This window comes from Micromys minutus (genome assembly GCF_963924665.1).
Source record: "Micromys minutus genome assembly, chromosome: 29".
Classification (NCBI taxonomy): Eukaryota; Metazoa; Chordata; class Mammalia; order Rodentia; family Muridae; genus Micromys; species Micromys minutus.
In genome coordinates this window covers 1,435,358-1,453,753 of record NC_137964.1, presented here as the reverse complement: position 1 = coordinate 1,453,753, position 18,396 = coordinate 1,435,358, and the positions used below count along the sequence as shown (strand labels likewise).

The 18,396-nt window shown below is 47.2% G+C and overlaps 1 protein-coding gene across 1 annotated transcript in view; it reads right to left on the bottom strand.

Annotated features, from left to right (window-relative positions):
• The window catches only part of SDK1 (sidekick cell adhesion molecule 1), a gene marked incomplete at both ends in the record, with an annotated part of 923,105 nt that overhangs the window by 187,194 nt on the left and 717,515 nt on the right, over positions 1-18,396 (bottom strand). Inside the window, 3 exons of the mRNA XM_080940510.1 lie at positions 8,060-8,241; positions 15,029-15,169; positions 16,178-16,325. Of these exons, the coding sequence (XP_080796636.1) occupies positions 8,060-8,241; positions 15,029-15,169; positions 16,178-16,325 (471 nt within the window). The remainder of the gene's footprint in view (positions 1-8,059; positions 8,242-15,028; positions 15,170-16,177; positions 16,326-18,396) is intronic.

The window sequence follows — 18,396 nt, the reverse complement described above, 5'->3', positions numbered from 1 at the left end:
GCAGTGTAATGTAACCAACAGTATTTGGTCCTTATCAATCATTCCTTTATGCTCTCCTCCCTCCTGTGTCAGGTGTGGCACTTGGATTTGATGACAGAGATACAAAAGAGACACTTTAGACACAGTCCTTTACAGAGTTCCTAGGCTGGAAGGGAACATCTATAAATCCACAAGCAAAGCAAAAGTCACAGTCAGCTAGGTGAGTTTGCCGTTCCTGTGGGCCTTCCATTGTCATCTGAAGGGCAAGCTGAAGAGTAGCTACTCTCTTACAAGGTCAGCTGCAGGATACAGGTGCCAAAACTCACTCACTCACTCACTCACTCACTCACTCACACACACACACACACACACACACACACACACACACTCCATATACTCACACTCATGTTCGACTAGGCATATTCACATGATTCCTAAGTCTTGTGGGAGCACTTTAAGGGATGTCAGTCAAATCAGATGGACATCAACACTATGAAATTAACCACTGACAAAAGTGGATCTGGAAATTTATGTAATGGCTGTGTGTGTGTATATGTGTATGTGTGTGTGTGTGTGTGTGTGTGTGTGTGTCTGTCTGTCTGTCTGTGTGTGCATGTGTAAAAATTTCTTATTGTGCACTGCACTAAAAAACTTCCAGTGGCCACTGCATAGCCACCTGTCATGTGAATGTAAGGGAGATCACATCTATTTTAGTTTTATTTCATATATAAGCTATGGAGAAAACCTGAGAGCTGCTTCCCCAGGCTTGATATATGCAGAATGTAAAAAAGAGCAGCAAATTCTAGTACTGGCAGAGCATCACGGTGAAGCTCTAGTCTGGAGGGGGTGAGTTGAGTGATTTTTTTTACATTTCAGACTTTTCCTGCATTTTCTAGCTACATGGTCCAGGGAACAGACAGCCATCTCTCTAAGCTTCCATTTATTTTCCTCTGTAAAATGGGAGGCACATGGTCTCTTTGTCTATTAATAGATGGTAAATGAAATTAGGTAATGAGTGAGTGGAAAAGCAGAGGCAGGATAAGGATGCTGGTCCAGAGGCAGGATAAGGATGCTGGTCCAGAGGCAGGATAAGGATGCTGGTCCAGAGGCAGGATAAGGATGCTGGTCCAGAGGCAGGATAAGGATGCTGGTCCAGAGGCAGGATAAGGATGCTGGTCCAGTGTCCTCCCCCTGAGTGAGCCTCTCCATTCTGACAAGCTCCAGGAGACCACATTAAGCCCCCACCCAATACTCTACTCTGCTTGGCTTTTTGTATTTTGAGTAATGCTGGAAGAATCTGGAACATCATGCTGTTTAGAAGGAGAGCCTGCGGTTACAGCATCTCTGGGGTTGGGGAAACAAATCTTTTGCGCAGAGTCATCTAATGCCACTGTGAGAATTTCCCAAGAGGGGATCAGAACAGAGCTTTGCAAACGGGTATTCATTTATAATCCTTACTTTCAAAGCCCAAGTGAGCACTTAGGAGCTTTGCTAATGTTCTCTAAATGTGGATAACCAAATGTTTTTTTCTCCATTTCTTTTAAAATATAAAATATTTCTCCTTCATTACAAGGTAATGTTCTGAGACTGGAATGAATCATGATAGCACAAACATACCTGTTATGAAAAGAAAAATGATAAAGGAAGTAAAAGCAGGGGAAAGGGGAAACATTGGTATACTCCGAGCAGTGATTTATTGTATAATTCATCTGTGGACCCTTGATAGAAAAATCAACATCTGTGTCTTAATGAATGCATTTTTTAAATGGATAGAGGGAGGCTGTTAATCTACATGGGTTTGCTTGGGAACATAACGGTAATTTATTATATTTGTGTGGATATATATATATATATATGTGAGCATGTATGTATATATATATATATATATATATATATATATATATATGTGTGTGTGTGTGTGTGTGTGTGTGTGTGTGTGTGTGTGTGAGCATGTAGGAGTCTGGGTAGGTATGTACCATGGCACATGGATGGAAGTAAAAAAACAACTTGGGTAGTAGTCATTGCTCCCCCTTCTGAGCCAGGATCTGTTATTCATTGCTGCTTGAATGCCACTGGCTGATTCTTCTGCCTCTGCCTCTCATCTCCTGGTACAAGGGTATTGAGATTAGAGATGCTCGGCTACTGAGTCTGGCCTCTCTGTGGGTCTGAGGGGTCTGAACTCAGGATGTCATTTTCTACTACCTCACTTTATTTTTGAGGCATAGTCTCTCACTAAACCTGGAACTCACCGATTTGGCTATATTGGCTGGCTATCAGGCACCTGGGGTCTTCTCTTCTTCTCTCTACTTCCCTAGTGCCGGGGCTTCAGTGTGGGGCACCATGTTCACCTTCTTATGTGGGTTCTGGGGATCCAAACTCATGCCCTCACTTGACCCACTGAACTATCTTCCTAGCCCATGGGTTATAGTTTATAGTCCAAGTCCCTCTCCCTCCCTCCTTCTCTCTCTCTCTCTCTCTCTCTCTCTCTCTCTCTCTCTCTCTCTCTCTAACACACACACACACACACACACACACACACTGAAAACCTCTTAGCTACCTATCATTCTTTCCTCAGTCTTAAATGGCTTTTGAGCCATTTTGAGCGATGCTGATGGCGGGAGCCAAACACCTAGTCAGCGTCACTCACACAGGACCTCCACCGGCTTTTGATGACTCCGTTCTTTCCCTCTCTTTCTACATGATTAGAAACTTGCTGAAGCAGACAGTAGCAGAAGAGAAATGCTTCTAATTACACCAAGCGCTTTGACAGCAGAAGCTACACACCACGTTTTTTCCCTCTGGAAACCAAAAGTGTTATTGATTTCTGGGAGTGCTATGAAATGAGAGTTACTTTCCATTGCCTTTTGGGTCATCATGATGGAAATCTGACAGGCAGCTCCCCGTATGCTGGGGATCCCAGCCCTAACGTCTACAGTGCAGCCAACCTTTCTTCTGACCCTTTGGAAAGTTCACTGGGCTCAAACCATATTAGAGCAGCGGTGCTCAATTTGTAAGTTAGTATGTTCTGTTTAAAATGCTCCCAGCAGAGGTCAGGGAGGCACTGCTGTGAAATCTATTAGATGATATTGATGGAGGAGCTACAGGGGTGGCAGACAGAAGGAAGACAGGTGGCATCACAGAAGTTAGCAACTTTGTATCAGGCAGTTGTGTGTGCCGAGGGTACTGGTCCATGGTCTGAGAACCAGCTAAGGAGGGGCTATGGAGACAGCTCAGTGAATAAAGCATGTCTCCTGCAAGTGTGAGGACCAGACTTTGGATCCTCAGAACCCACCAAAAATCCAGGAAGGCATGATGGCCTCCTCTAAACCCAGCACCCAGGAGGCCAAGACAAGTGGACCCTAGGACAAACCGCCTAGCTAGACTAGGCAGATTTGGTGACCTGCAAATTCAGCCAGGGACTCTGATCAGTAAGTAAGGTAGAGAGCAAGTGGGGAAGACACGGAAAGTCAAATTCTACACACAAACACGTTAACACGCCATCCCATCATGGACTCATACACATCCAAATATGCACACAGGCAGGCACGCGCGTGCGCGCACACACACACACACACACACACACACACACATGCAAAGGGAGAAAACCCCTGCAATGAGCCAGGCAGGCACAGCACACTGTGCAACAAGCAGCCCAGTACAAGTCAGTACCAGAGGAGCCCAGGGTGTGTGACAGGTGAGTGGTAGACTCAATTACTCCAGGACTCTGCACCATCCTGGGCTCTACCCAGGGTGGGAATAACTTGCTTGCCTTCCTGAAGGGGCTTCCTGGAAGGAAACACGTTGTTCGAGATAAAAAATGCATGTGCAGGAAGGAGTTGGAGGAAGCTGTGTTGTTGCTTTGCTTGGCTGCTGGTGCCCAGCAGGCAGCTTGTGAGCACCCCCCTTTCTCCCTGAGTCCCGCATCCAGCAAGCAGCCACCTAAGCTAAGTACTTCCCCCCGCCCCCCCCCCCCCCCCCCCCCCGGTGGTCCCTGTAGAGTGCAGGGTGCTTTCCTGACCTGCCTTGAAGGGAGAGGGAAGCAGGCCTGGATAGATTAAAATTCCTCCCTCAGCCGAGCATCCCCAGCCTCCCTCAATGTCTCCAGATTAACTGCCGAATTATGTTTCTACACACGCCCATGATTTCCCAAATGAAGCTAACAATTAATTTTATGAGTTATTCTTTTCTCCTTTAATATGCAAGCATTTAAATTTCCCCCCTTTCTGCTTGAAGGACCTAACTCCAGGCTTTTCAGTGCACAGCTCCAACAGCTGTAGGACACTCCAGGGACACTAAGTGGCCTCCCAGCAGCAAAGGAAGTGTGGATCGGCTATTGCCCGCACATCCCTCCTGTGTCTAGGATTAAGCGTCAGGGTCTGTGGGGGAGGGGGCATGCAGAATTCATGACCAAGAGGGGCTGTGCACCCGAATGCCTGCTCATTCCAACACAGACGACCAGGAAGCAACCCAAGTCCCACCCCACTACCCCCACCACCCCTACCACCGTGATCAGTCTTCTCTATAGGTTCATACTGCAGAAGCCAAAAGGAGCCACCTTGTTATACATTGTTACTAAGTCTCCACTCCTTACAGAGAACTGTTTCTGTTCTCTAACCCTGCTGTATCCCATTAACTCCGTGCTGTAACCCTTTGCCTTGCTGAGCTCCTGGACACCGTGGCGCTTCCCTTCCACACGTATCCATCCCACAGGCAGCCTGAGCCAGTCTCCTACTTCTGTCCAGGTGCTAACAGCCAATTATCTGTCAGCTGTTCCCTATCAACCCTAATCCTTCCCCATCAAAGGGACCTCAAAAGCCAGTGAGGGGCTGCTCTCTGAAACCCCAGCTGAGGGGGAGGTGGTCTCCTGGCCAGTCCCTTGTGTGCTTTGATTGCTTTAATCGGACAGTTGTGGAAATAAGACCCCCCCAGGTCTAACAATACCTAGAAACTATGTAGCCTCCAAGGGTGACCCATCACTAAAAGTCACCTAAAGGGAGCAGCAGCTGCTGTCACCGCCCCCCCCCCCAGGCAGCCATCCCCCTGCCTCTGTAATGGTTACAGAACTGTACCACTATAGCAGTGAAGACCATGCTTCCAGCTGCACCTGCATAGAGATGGCTCCCAGCTCCACACAGGAGAGTGAATGACAATTTTTCTTTTTATAATCTTTGTGCATTTGTGAGGGAAAGATGTGTGTGTATAAAATATTGTGGTAGTATACATGCGTGTTTGTCTGAGAGTGCTAGCATGCATACATGTGGACAGAGGACAACCTTAGATAGCTGTCCTTGCCTTCCATCTCTGCCTCCCTGGGGCTGAGACTGCAAGCACGTTCTACCCTACCTGCCTTTCTTTCTTTCTTTCTTTCTTTCTTTCTTTCTTTCTTTCTTTCTTTCTTTCCTTCCTTCCTTCCTTCCTTCCTTCCTTCCTTTCTTTCTTTCTTTCCTTTTTACATGATTTCTGGAAACCACTTCAGGCCTTCATCAATTGAACGGCCTGCCTTGCCCACATGTAACCTGATTTGAAAGAACAGCACTACCCAAATGCACCCCTAAGTTCCTCTTTACTATCCCTCTCAGAGCAGGGGGAATCCAGAACTTTCCTTCAAGATAGCCAGCTGTTCTTCTGACTTCTATGCTGTTAACCGCTTTGGGGCCCCTCCTCTTGCCTGCATTCCACTGTTGGATTTTCTCATTGGCACTGCTTGGTTTTATGTCTACTTGACACACACTAGAACATTTGAGAAGAGGGACTCTCAACTGAGGGCATGCCTCCACAAAATTGGCCTGTAGTGCACTTTCTTAATTAGTGATTTATGTGGGTGGTGCCATCCCTGGACTGGTGGTCCTATGTTCTACCAGAAAGTAGGTTGAGCAAAACATGAGGAGCAAGCCAGTGAGCAGCATCCCTCCATGGCCTCTGCATCAGCTCCTGCCTCCAGGTTCCTGTCCTAATTTAAAAAAACTTGACTTCCTTCAGTGATAGCAACTGTAAGCAGAAACAAATCCTTCCCACCACCCCCAGAGTTGCTTTTGCTTGTGATTATTTTAATCACAACAGTAGAAATCCTAACTAAAAGGTCTTCCAGTTCAGCATTTTCAACTTGCCATTCCCACTAAAAACTATCACGGCTCTCAAATGCCAAGTACATACCAGCCAATGTCTCTAATCTCAAAATCCTTTTAAATTAGGCCTCAATTTCCCTGGCAGTACACAGAACTCAAGGGCTCTGGCGATACAATGAGGGAGTTACAGTTAATAACAACAGGGTATAACCCATAGCCATGTTCATAATGTTATAAAGATTTGTTTTATTTTAAATTACACGCATTTGCACATAAGTAGAGTGCTCACTAAGGCCAGAAGAGAGCGCTAGATCCCCTGGAGCTGGAGTTACAGACAGCCTTAAGTTGGTCAACCAGGGCGCTGTAGATGCTCCTAACCACTGAGCTATCTTCAGCCCCCATGTTAGTCATTTTAAGTGTCTCCATGTTTATTGTTATTTTATGAAACAGACTCATCAAAGGAAGCATTTATTGTCCAGGCCATCCACTGCTCGCCTCTTTAAATGGGTGGTCAGGAGTCCCTTGCAGATGGACAAGTCCCGCCCAGCTGTCCAGCATTTTAATATTTCTGTTACTTGCTGGGCAGGCAGCACTGACGGTTTTCTAATTTATAAAGGAGGATTTATGGACTCTTGGATGACAACCGACAGCCAATCAATAAGGGCTGATAATAACAGCATGTAATATCAAGGAACATTAGGTCTGAGGCAGGATTTGGGGGAGAGAAGTGGGCAGTTAGAAACCTTATCATTTGAAAAGAGGTCATGGCCCTGATAGCAATAAAAATGCCCACGAAAATAAAACCACACCTGTGAACTGGGAACCCCACCTATCGATGCACGTGAAAGAAGGGCTTTGAGACCATGAAGGAAACTGTGTCCCCCAGCCAGGGGTGGGGTTGTTGTAGGACCAATGTGAACATTCATAATGGGCCTATTTATTTCTGTTCAGGACAACAATGTCACGTGCATGTGAATGTCATCCAGCTGCCCGGGGCTACAACTGGGGAATCTTCCAGAAAGCAGAGGAGTTATTCTCTCTTGAAAGACTTCACTCTAAATCTTGGGACCGAGTCTTAGCCTGTGTATGTTGAGGACCTCCTGGCTTTCTGACGTTCTTCCTGATTGTCTTACGTTGTGGGCACTACAGGAAGCAAAGCACAAAGCTCGTGCACTCTACTCCCAACAATGATATTGCATAAACTAGAGCAGAACTGTGAATCGCTGTTTGTTCCCAAGGTAAGCACAGGGGCAGGGTGAGTAGTGCTGACCCTTGGACCAGAACCACAACTGCCAGACACTTCATATATGATGTGCACAGATTCTTCTGTCCCAGATCCCAGGAAAACACAAGCTGCAAGGTCCCTGTGAGTCTCCTCAGCAATGATACTGCAGTTTAGGAATTGGTGAGGAGGTTAAATCCCATTGCCTTCTGTATGGCTTAGATTTTTCCCTCAAGGCTACTGGAAACTGAAGCTCCCAGAGAAATAAAACACATGTCCATGTTAAACCTTCTTTGAGGTTGGCTGGCTGATCAGAATGTCTATGAGTTTGGAGAGTTGGAATGTTACAAGTCCAGGGCCAAATCACCTTGGGTTCTCTTTATCCCTTGATTTCATCATTCCCAGCCCAGCTCCATGGATGACCTAATATCCTTAAGACTGCTGGGCAAATCCTTCTGCTATATATGAAAAAGACCTATAGCTTCCACCAACTCAGAGCCTAGGAATGTCCTCAGACAGCATCCGAGGTCTGTGACGTAACTGTCCTGTTTGCTGTGAGCTTTCCACCAAGGCCTTTGAATGGTGTCTTGATTTGTGACCTTCTTTGTTCTGCAATAGTGGAGAATGTCTTTTGGAGCAACTCAAATCCGACCTTTATCTATAGTCACTCAGATTTGGCTCGAGGTAAGACCTGTGTTTTTGTAGTCTCTTCCCTAGCGAGTTGCACATTCAGTCAGACCTTGCTAACCCCAATTCCCAGCATCCCACAGTTCCCCACCCCCTTGCAGCTCACCTCCTTGTAAAGTATACTCGGTCACCGCCCTGCTGAAGACTCCCAGGCCTGCCCCATTGTAGGCAGCCACCTGGATCTCGTACTGTGTCCAGATGATGAGGTCGGTGACCAGGCAGTAGTTCACCTCCGGGCTGCTGATGTTCCTCTGCTGGTGCTCCCCAGGCAGGCCAGCCAGGCGGTACCTGCCGCAGAGAGGAAGCAGGGGCATGAGTCCTGCAGGGACACTGTCCTCAGTGGACTGGGCTTACCTTAAGAGGAAGGCAGAGGGAAGCATGAGCTGGACTTCGAGCTCAGCCCTGAGCAGACCTTGCCTTGGTCACTGGCTTCACGTGGGCTATACTCTAATCTCATAGTAAACTCCAGGTGAAGTGGAGCAGGCTTGAACCTCTGAATGGTCATGGGAAAGAGCTGTTGTTTGTGTTACTATTGTTTTGAGATAGATCTGTAGCCCAGGCTAGCCTCTGATTTGCAGTAATCTTCATATCTCATCACCCCATGCACCGCCCTCCAAGTTCTGGGACTACCAGCACACACCACTATACCCAGCCCGTTTTCCCTTTGAGAAAATGTAATAGAAATTCGGCCCCCAAACAAAACAAACAAAACAAAACAAATACCCAAGAGACTAGCCAAATTCATGCTTAAAACCTACACTATCAGTTAAGGCTTACACTGCCCCTGCTGTTGGAAGGAGGATATGGGGAGAGGGAGGCTGTTGGAACCCAAATGAGGGTTCCCTCCCTCCCTCTGCCCCTTTCTCCCAGCCCTGGCTTGACTTGGAAGGATGATTCTCCTGCCTCAGCTTCCTTAATACCTGAATTACACAGATATGTATTATCATGTTTAAAATTCTGCGTTTCAGGTATAAACTGCCAATTGTCTACAGAGACTATGAGTCAATAGCTGGTCTCCATGAGGGATGGAGAGAATGTTTGCCTCTTGAGACTGGAATGTGGGGAGAAATCAGGAAGCCAATGGTTTGTGTGCTCCTGGCCTCTGTTCTGTCTCCGTCTAAGAATAGTCTAAGTTTGTTCAGAGATAGGCCAGACCTACAGGAAGTGGCTTTGAAAAGGTGTTAAAACTTCCAAAACATCTCAAGGGCTAAGTATGACAAATTGATTTTGGGGGGTGGTGGAGCTTTGTGAGTTCTTGGGTAATGTGTTCTTCAGTGCCCCACAGAAATTTTAGGTTGTATTTATTAACAAGATGCTTACACAAGCTAGCTCTTTTAAAAAAAAAAAAAAAAAACATGAATTTAGAAAATGGCCTTGTGCTGTGGAAAGGTTTTTTCCTGCATTATTTTGATTAGCAAATGTTTTTCCATGATTCCGTTTATAGAAGTTAATGTACTGAAGTGGCTCAGTTAATTCACAGAGCTTTTCTGGATCAGTTCCCCGGGGTAAAATGAGAGGCATGTCCAGGCTTCCCGAAGCTTCTCAAAGCATCCAATTTGTAGCCCAGAACTTGCTCTTGCCTTTTGGAGATGCAGCTTTGTGTGATGCCCAGAGAGAGGATGATTGACAAGCATCCTCAGACAGGGAGGCAGCATGTCCCCAACTTCTCACAGCATGCTGGGGCCTGACAGAGCAGAGGGAAGGGAACTCCCAGGCCAAACAAGACCTGGAAAGGCAGGTGTTCCTATATTCTATGACTTCCCCGAGGGATATGCAAATGAGGAAGTAGAGAGAGGCCATATAAGTTTCTTCTTGCAATCCAGGACTTTCTGAGGACATTCTTCCTGTCTTAGGAACCATTTGTGCTTGGTGAGGCCCACTTGGTAGGGAACAGAAGTGATGAAGGACAGACAGAGCAAAGGCATGAGATCAAAGCTGGCCTTTCTCTACGTCCTCCCAAACAACCGTGAATGAAAGTTCCGGGGAAGGCCTGCGCTTTCTGAGGAGGGCCTCAAAGTTCATTGACTGACCCGCAGAACTTCAGCGATTGTGGGGGAGGTTGGAGTGTTGCAGGTCTGAAGTCTAATAAAAATTGATCTTGGGCTGTCTTCTCTTGATAGACATTCCTTGTCTACCTCCATGTGTGACTTAACATCCCTGTGATTAACCAGGATGAAATGAATTAGCTTAGCAGACCACCAGCTCCGCTTTGCCCATTTCCCTGATTTTTCTACCTCTGTCTCTGAAAAGTGCTTTGATGTATGACTTTCTTTGTTCCTTGACTACAAAACTTCAACTAGCCAGAGTCATGTTAGAACCTAGAATTTGAGGTGACCTTAGATTGTGTCCCTGGGTCGTGGTCACTTAGATTTGATTCTAGAATAAGGTCCCTTACCCATTTGAGGGGGGACTGGTTGCTGTTATTTTGTTGTTGTTGAAACTGTTGTTTTGAGGTAGATAAACCCTTGTGTTTAAATCTTGATTTCTCCGTAGCAGGTCAGATGGGAGAAGTCTGATCTAATCAATGAATTCATAACTGATTCGGGAGTCAGCAGGAACCAGGTGGGGCTGCTGGAGAAGGCAGGCCACTGTGGCTGAACCTTTAAAATGTATACCTGTGCCTGGCTCCTACTATAGCCTTTCTGTACCCTTTCTGTCTCATTACAAGCCTAGAAATAACAGAGCCAAGTGACTATGGATGGAGCCCTTGGAAAGCATAGGCCAAAACAAACCCCCCAGAGGCTAAAAATGCAGGGGCAATGAAGGGGACCTAAGAAGGGAAAGACACCCCTCACCCTGGGGTCCAGGTTGTGTTACCTCCTGAGTGAGAGTCTAGAAACATCAGTAGATAACGCTCAAAGTACTAGGGACAGATTTCAGACAAGGATATTAAATCAACAACTTGAGGGTGTGTGTGTCTCATGACAGAAAGCTTGCTGGTGAGCTAGAGCCCCTGGTTCTGCCCCAGCACCTGGTACGCCGGGTAAAGTGGTGCCAGTCTGTAGTCCTAGCACTTGGAAGGTGGAGGCAAGAAGATCAGAAGACCAAGGTCATCCTTGGCTACATGATGAGTTTGGGGCTAGCCTGGGCAATGTGAGCTTCTGCCTTGAAACCAACTGACCAAACAAAGCAGGAAAAGATCACAGTCAAACGCTTGCAGCCCCAAGTGTCAATGTCTTATTCCTCGCCTCCTTAGTCTGAGCTCTCTCTCTTTCACAGGGGTCTCTTACTGAACCTACAGCCCATCCATTTGACTAGGTGGGCTGGTGAATGAACTTCAGAGCTCCCCTACCCCCAGCCCCAGCCCTGGGGTACCTGACATATGTTGCCACACCCAGCTTTTTATGTGGATGCTAGGGATTCACACCCAGCCCTCTCACCCCCCTGAGCCATCTCCCCAGGCCCCCAGTAGATGTTTCTTTACGGCCTTCTAGGAGAAATTGCAAAACAACCCTTGAAAAGGACTGGCTCCCAGGAGCCCTTAACTACCCAACACACTTTCCAAGAAAAAGTTATGAAATTAGTACTGGGGGACACAAGCTAAAGCCTCAGTTCAGAACACAAAGCCTGTCCCAGCTACACAGTCTCCTCAGCCACACAATGAGTGATCACTAGGATCCATCTTCTGAAAATAGTACAGGCAAGGAGGTCCACTCTGGCCCAGGCTCTGAGTACTCTGGTGATGTACACTGGATGTCTGAGGAGGTCAAAGTGAGGGAGGAGCTCTCAGAGCACCCTCCCTCCTTTCTAGGAGGATCTGTTACCCTGGAGACTGGCTGAGCCAGAAGAGATGAGTTTTTATCCAGAAATAAACAGGAGAACGTATTTTTTTTCTTTTTAAGGACATAACCCTGAGCGCCTCTCGGAGAAACACGCTGCCTATTATTATAAATATTTTATCACTGCGAGAGCATCCTAACTACTTCTTTCAGTGTGAGCCACCAAGGTGATTTATTTTCCATTTGTTCCCATGCGTTGTGTGTTGGATTCGACACAGAGCCTGTGCCCTGGAGGGTTCTTGCTCACAATATGCAAGCTGGAGCCTTGCTCAGAAATGTTTGCAGGCAAATGCATTTTGGTATGGGTCTTTAACTTCCACACACTTTGATATTTAAGGCCTGGGGTAGTGCCCTCATTTTTTGAGGGCTTTCTTAGATTTAAGCTGTCAACAGCACAGATGCCCTTTTCCCTACTCCACACCAATAGCACTGTCACCAAGGATCCTTTAAGGACAGTAATCCCACAAAATAGAGAGATGCGCAGTCTACCGTGAGGCCTCCTAACATCAGACGGTTTTATTATTAGGCTCTGTGCCCCAAGCGTGTTCAGTGGGACAAACATCACAACTCCTACTTGACAGGCTCAGCCTCAGGAAACTTCCTTCTGCTGCTGAGAAAGGCGGTGGCTGCGGAGAGGGCAAGCTAATTATTCTCATTAGTTGATGGCTGTGACCATGAGGGATGTCTAAAGTTGGAGGGAAAGTCCAGCCAGGAGCCACAGGAGAATGGGCAGAAGGTCAGGCCACTGGCAACTGCCACCCGCTGGAACCGAGCCCAGGGCCACTGCTGCAGAATAACACTGCTGTAGCTCTCTGCCTTTGTAAAAGGGGGTACAGCCGTGGGTAGAGAGGCGAGGAGCCATGGGCATTGACTTTCTGTTGGTCCTTTAAACTCTGCTAGACAGACAAGGCTGGGTGTCTGGTTAAGGGAGGATGATGGGTGAAAGGAACCTTAGGGACAGCAGGGATCTGATGTGATCCAAAGCCCTGCCTTGCGCAGAGCATAGGATTTTGGGTAAGGAGACGTCTCTCCAGCAACCCTTTTTATTTCAGGTTCTCCCCCAGTACTTAGAAGTCCAGCCTCACTTCTCACTCCATGGCGAACTAAACAGTAGGTGACTAAAGTGGTATGTCCTTCCCAGACAAAGCAGATAGAACTGAAGGACCAACGTTTTCAAGTTGGGTGTGGTGACCCACTCCTGTCAGTCTCACCTTGGGAGGTGGGAGCAAGAGACAAGGAGTAGAAGGTCTTCCTTGGCTATGTTGCTAGTTGGAGGTCAACTTGGACTACATGAGATGTTGACACAAAAATCTATAATATAGTCCAGAGGAATGGTACCGGTAAAAGCCCTTGTTGCAAGGCTGATGGATCTTGGAAGACCAGAACCAACTCCCACAAGTTGCTGTCTGACACACCTCCATACATTAAATAGTGAAAAAAATGTAACAAACCTGCAATAATAAATAAAGGGGGGGGAAAGTAGGAAATCTCAGTGGGTACCTGTCTCTAAGAGTTATTAGACAAAGTCCACATCTCTCTCAAATATCTGAAATTAGAGCAATACTTCTCAGCCTTTCTCATGCTGTGGCAACCCCCAACCATTAGGTTATTTTCTTTGCTACTTCCTAACTGTAATTTTGCTACTGTTATGAACCATAATGTAAATATCTGTGTTTTCTGATGGTCCTAGGTGACTCCTGTTTTATTATTAGGCTCTGTGCCCCAAGCGTGTTCAGTGGGACAAACATCACAGCTCCTACTTGACAGGTTCAGCCTGAGGAAACTTCCTTCTGCTGCTGAGAAAGGCGGTGGCTGCGGAGAGGGCAAGCTAATTATTCCCATTAGTTGATGACTGTGGCCATGAGGGATGTCTAAAGTTGGAGGGAAAGTCCAGCCACCCTCAAAGGGGCTGTGATCTACAGTCTGATAGCTGCTGGTTTAGAGGCATTTACTGTGGTGGGTGCCACCTGTAAGGACAGTGCTTGGGGCCTGGAGGCAGAAAGATAAGGTATTCAAGTGTGCCCTCAGCTACATTAATGAGTTCTAGCCTAGGCTACAGAAGTCCTTTCTCAAACGAAAATGCAGACACAAAAACACAGTGACAGCTTTCTTCCTAGGAAAGCACTCGTCCAGTGAAGGCCTCTGTTAACCAAACGCTCACGAACCCCAGTTCCAGTGTGAGCCAGAGGAGGCATTTGGAGAGGGGGGATAATGGACACATTCCTGCCTCAGTGAAGCAGATAAAATTAACAAACAACAATAACATTATGAGAGGAGACATAATGATTATCCTTGAATTAGGACCCATCGTTTTTCTTTTAATCTGTCCCAGGGAACGCTCTGCAGTGATGACAGAGGTAGCAGTCGGGCAAAGAAGCTTCTTTCTCTCAGACATGCTTCCGATACACCCAGAAGCCCAAAGTCCCTGCTATGGCTAGGCTAGCAGCCTGACCTCCTGCTGGGGACATCTGGCAGGCACACATGTCCATTCATTATGCCCTAGATTTCAAAAGTGCATTGCTTTCACTTCCGACACCCAGACCTCGCCAAGCTGTGAGTATCTGCATGTATACTCACCTCTGTGCACATGTGTATGTACATTTCTGTGAGGGTGCTGGAAAGACGGATCCACGGTTACAGTTCTTGCTGTGGACCCAAGTTGAGTTAGTTCCCAGCTCACAACTGCCTGCAACTCCAGTTCTAGGACAGCAACCTCTGTAATTTTGCACATTTTTGCAAACTTTTATGGTTGCGGGATCAGTACAACATGAGGAACTGTACTGAAGGGTTGCAGCATTAAGAAGGTTGAGAAGCATTGGGCTAGCGCATTTGACACCCTCTTCTGGCCTCCTTGGGTATTGCACTTAGGCACACATACCCACACACATATACACAGTCAATTTTTTTCCTTTCATATGCCAGAGGTCTGGTAAAATGGCGTAACAAGCTAGCAGAGTGACTGCAGGTTAATAGCTACATTAAATTAATTAGTATTCTTTAAGTGATTGTGCTTACACATCCTCCGAGGAAAGCTTCACCAGGAAGAGCACACCTGCTATCTTTCCCATAATGCCCCCTTCATTCTTCAGTTCAGTGGAACCTCTGATGCTAGTCTGTGTGGCCTCTGAAGGTGACCATAACCAGAGAGGCTCCACTAAGGCAGCCATTAGCTTTGAACTCTTTTTTGCTGCAGTCTGCATCCATCTCTAGAGTCTGTCATTTGACCTGAGTCACCAAAGTACTGACTGACTTCTAACAGTTACTGGGACAGCTGAAGGCTTATCCTAGATACTTGCCTGAGGATGTAGCCCCGAAGCACCCCATTGTGCTCTGTTTCGGGTGGTGGCTGCCACTGTACCATGATGGACTGGTTGGTTCTCCCACTGGCCACAATGTTTTTTGGGGGAGCACTCGGTGGTTCTTCAGGTAACATCAATCTAAAGATGAAAATATATCAGAGACAGAAGGGCCAGCAACAAGGTGCCCATCCCCGAGACTTTTGGAGGAGAAAACCAGCCCAAAGCATGCAGCTAACCCCACTGAGGATGGGTGTGCTTGAGTACGGCAATCGACATGCCAGTAACTCATCCAGGAGGCAATGGCGGATACATGGCATACATCATTCATCTACCGAGCTGATTAGTTCTGTCAACTTGGCAAAACCTAGAATCACCTGGCAAGACAGTTTCAATAAGGAATTATCTACATCAGGGTGGTCTGTAGGTACGTCTGTTAGGGATCATCTTAATTAAGTTGATTCACATGGGAAGATCCAGCCCACTATGGGCAGCATCATTCCCTAGGAAGGAAACTGGACCTGGGGAAATCTCGATGAGCACAAGCAAGCAAGCATGTATGTGTCGGTTTCCCTCTGCTCTTGCCCCTGGGTATGATATGACCAGCTGCTTGAGTTCCTGTGTTAACCACTCTGCCTTGACTGACAGACACCTGAAGCTGTAAGCTGAAATAAACCCTTTCTCCCCTGCATTACTCTTATTAGGGTATTTTATCACAGCAACAAAAATGTTATTAGGACAGACATGAAGCCCCAGTTTCCACCCCCAGCACTATACAATTTGGGTGTGGTGCTCAAATCTGTAATATCAGCACTCTGTTTTGGTAGAGGGAGGAGGATCATCCTCAGCTACACAGTGAGTTCTAGGCTAGACTGGACTACATGAGACTCTGCCTTCCCCCTCCCCTCAAGAAGGCTGTGCTGTCAGGAGTGACCTGTGAAAGCACAGAGCACCATGGGAAGGATCTGTGACAGCCACCTCTAAGTAGGTAAATGGAAGTACAGTTACTTCCATTAAGTACAGCTTAATACGTGCCTGGGTTTACCCTGCTCAGGTTTCTGCCGGAAGCCTGGGGCTGTCCATCCATCCCGATATCTCCAGCTGGGGTCCACAGCACCCTTGCTGTAGGTGGAGAGCAGGCTCACTCACCTGCTGGTCTCTGTGCTGTACTGGCCCTTGCCCACTTGATTCACAGCACACACCCTGAACTGATAGGTCCGGGCTGGAGTCAAGCCGCTCACACTGACGCCTGTCATCTCTGGGCCAACATTTGACAGATGCACTTTCCATGGCGAGTCTACAAGAATGCACAGAGCGAGTCAGACACACACGGGCATGCACCTCTACAGTGAGTGGACAAGAATAATTCTGTTTGCTTTCCCAGACAGTTCTAGGACAGGCGGCAGCTAGCCAGCCTCATGAATGTGCAAACCAAGGCTCTGCTGTATAACCAGAAATATGGGTACTGGCATGAAGTTCAGGAGTCTCACCCCAAACATGGGGCAGAACCACCTGTTATTCCTCTGGCCTCTCCAGGACAAGTGGGCAGAAAGACCCCCCTCCATTGGTTCTGAGTAAGAAAGTGTGTGTGTGGCTCCCCCCTCCCTTCCTTTCTTGCTTTCTCTGTGTATGTGTTTCTATGCATACAGGTAATGTTGTACAAGTCATGCATGTGGAAGCCAGAGATCAACCTTGAGGGTCACTCTGTATTTGAGATGGGCTCCCTCACTGGTGTGGGACTCATTTATTCAGCTAGGTTGGCTGGCCAATAGTCTCCAGGGCGCCTCCTGCCTCCGTCTCCCCAGCACTAGAATTACAAGTCTGCACTATCACACCAGACAGTTTTAGCTAGATTCTGGGGAATTAAATTTGGGTCCTCAACATTTTACTGACTGAGCCAAAATAAACTTTTTTCTTCTTCTTCTTCGGCCTGTGTATGACACTTCAAGAGAAGGAAGAAAACTCTTAATTCCTGGGCTCAGTGTAAAGTGAGAAAAGTTGCCTCATGGCTCACCATCAGGCAGGTTGAAGATCTGTCTCCAGGAAAAGGATGCCCCACACATCAGGGAATGATAAATAAGAAGTATATCCATTAACATTTTAATAAGGAAATTACTATGATACATACAGATGGGCTAGGCATTTTGCAACCCATCTGCAGTGTGGCAGCCTGTTTCTGAGCTGAGCTGGCTGGGGAAAGACACAGAATTCCTAGCAAGGACAGTGCATCTTCTAGAAGCGGCTTTCCTGCAGGCGTGAAAGGATGCCTTTGTCAGCAGAGTGGGCTGTTGCCTGCAAGGAAAACTTGGGAATGTTCTGGCAGGACTGCTGCCATTGTATGATTTTCCATGGAGTTTAAATGTGCCTCTCAGCCCACCCAAGGATAACCTGGCTGTGTCTTTGAGCATCTGCTGTGGGTTCCCACTCTGGCAAGCTCTCCTGGGAACCAAACCATTGTCCTTGTCCCTCTGAGACAGTGTTACTAGCAATCCCCTTTTGCCCTAAAAGCGACAGAGAGAGGTGGGGGGAGAGTGGTATCATGTGTGGTTCCCAGAGAGCTGGGTTCTGCTCAGTCTGTGGACAACAATCATCAGCTGCACATGAACACTGCCCACAAAACCCACAGCTGCTTCTGCAGAAATGTCCACTGAGAGGTCCTGGCACAAATCAGGGGATCATGGGGAACGTACCTACCACTCCAGCTACTTTCAGGTAGCTGCGAAGTGGCCTTATACTGCTCTAAAATAGGGACCAAGACTCCCCAAAGGCAACAAAAGGGATGCCTAGCCCCAGGTCAGAATTTGTTAGCTGAGATTCCTTCACACAAGTCAAGCTGCCTCACACATGGTGCCAGTTGGGCTGCAAAGATGGGATTTTTTGTTTGTTTTAAATTATTGTAGACAAAGCTGCTTCCTAGCATAGCTTTCTGGAAGAATAGCTTTCACCACCAGCTGGGCTGTGTTATGCTCCTGGCTTTTGATTTTTGGTGATTTGGGTGATTGGCTGCTGACAAGGATTCCTTTATGCTTCATTTAAAAGCACAGTGTTGGGCCGAGTGGATAACAGGGGTTGCTCTGGAAAGAAGATGTGGGTTCGAATCCCCAGTACCTGTGTAGAAAGCTAGGCATGGCGGTGCGTGCCTGAAACCCAGCACAGACAGACAGATCTTGAGGACTTGCTGGCCAGTCTGGCCAAGATGCGAGCTTCAGTTCAGTAAGGGGCCTGTCCTGAGGCAATGAGGTGGACATCAGGAAAAGTTTCCTGGTGTCATGCTTTCTCCTACTCCTGTATGGGCACAGGCATCCTCACATGTATGTACCATGTACACACATGTACACACACTGACCCTCACAGTATGTTTACCCTTA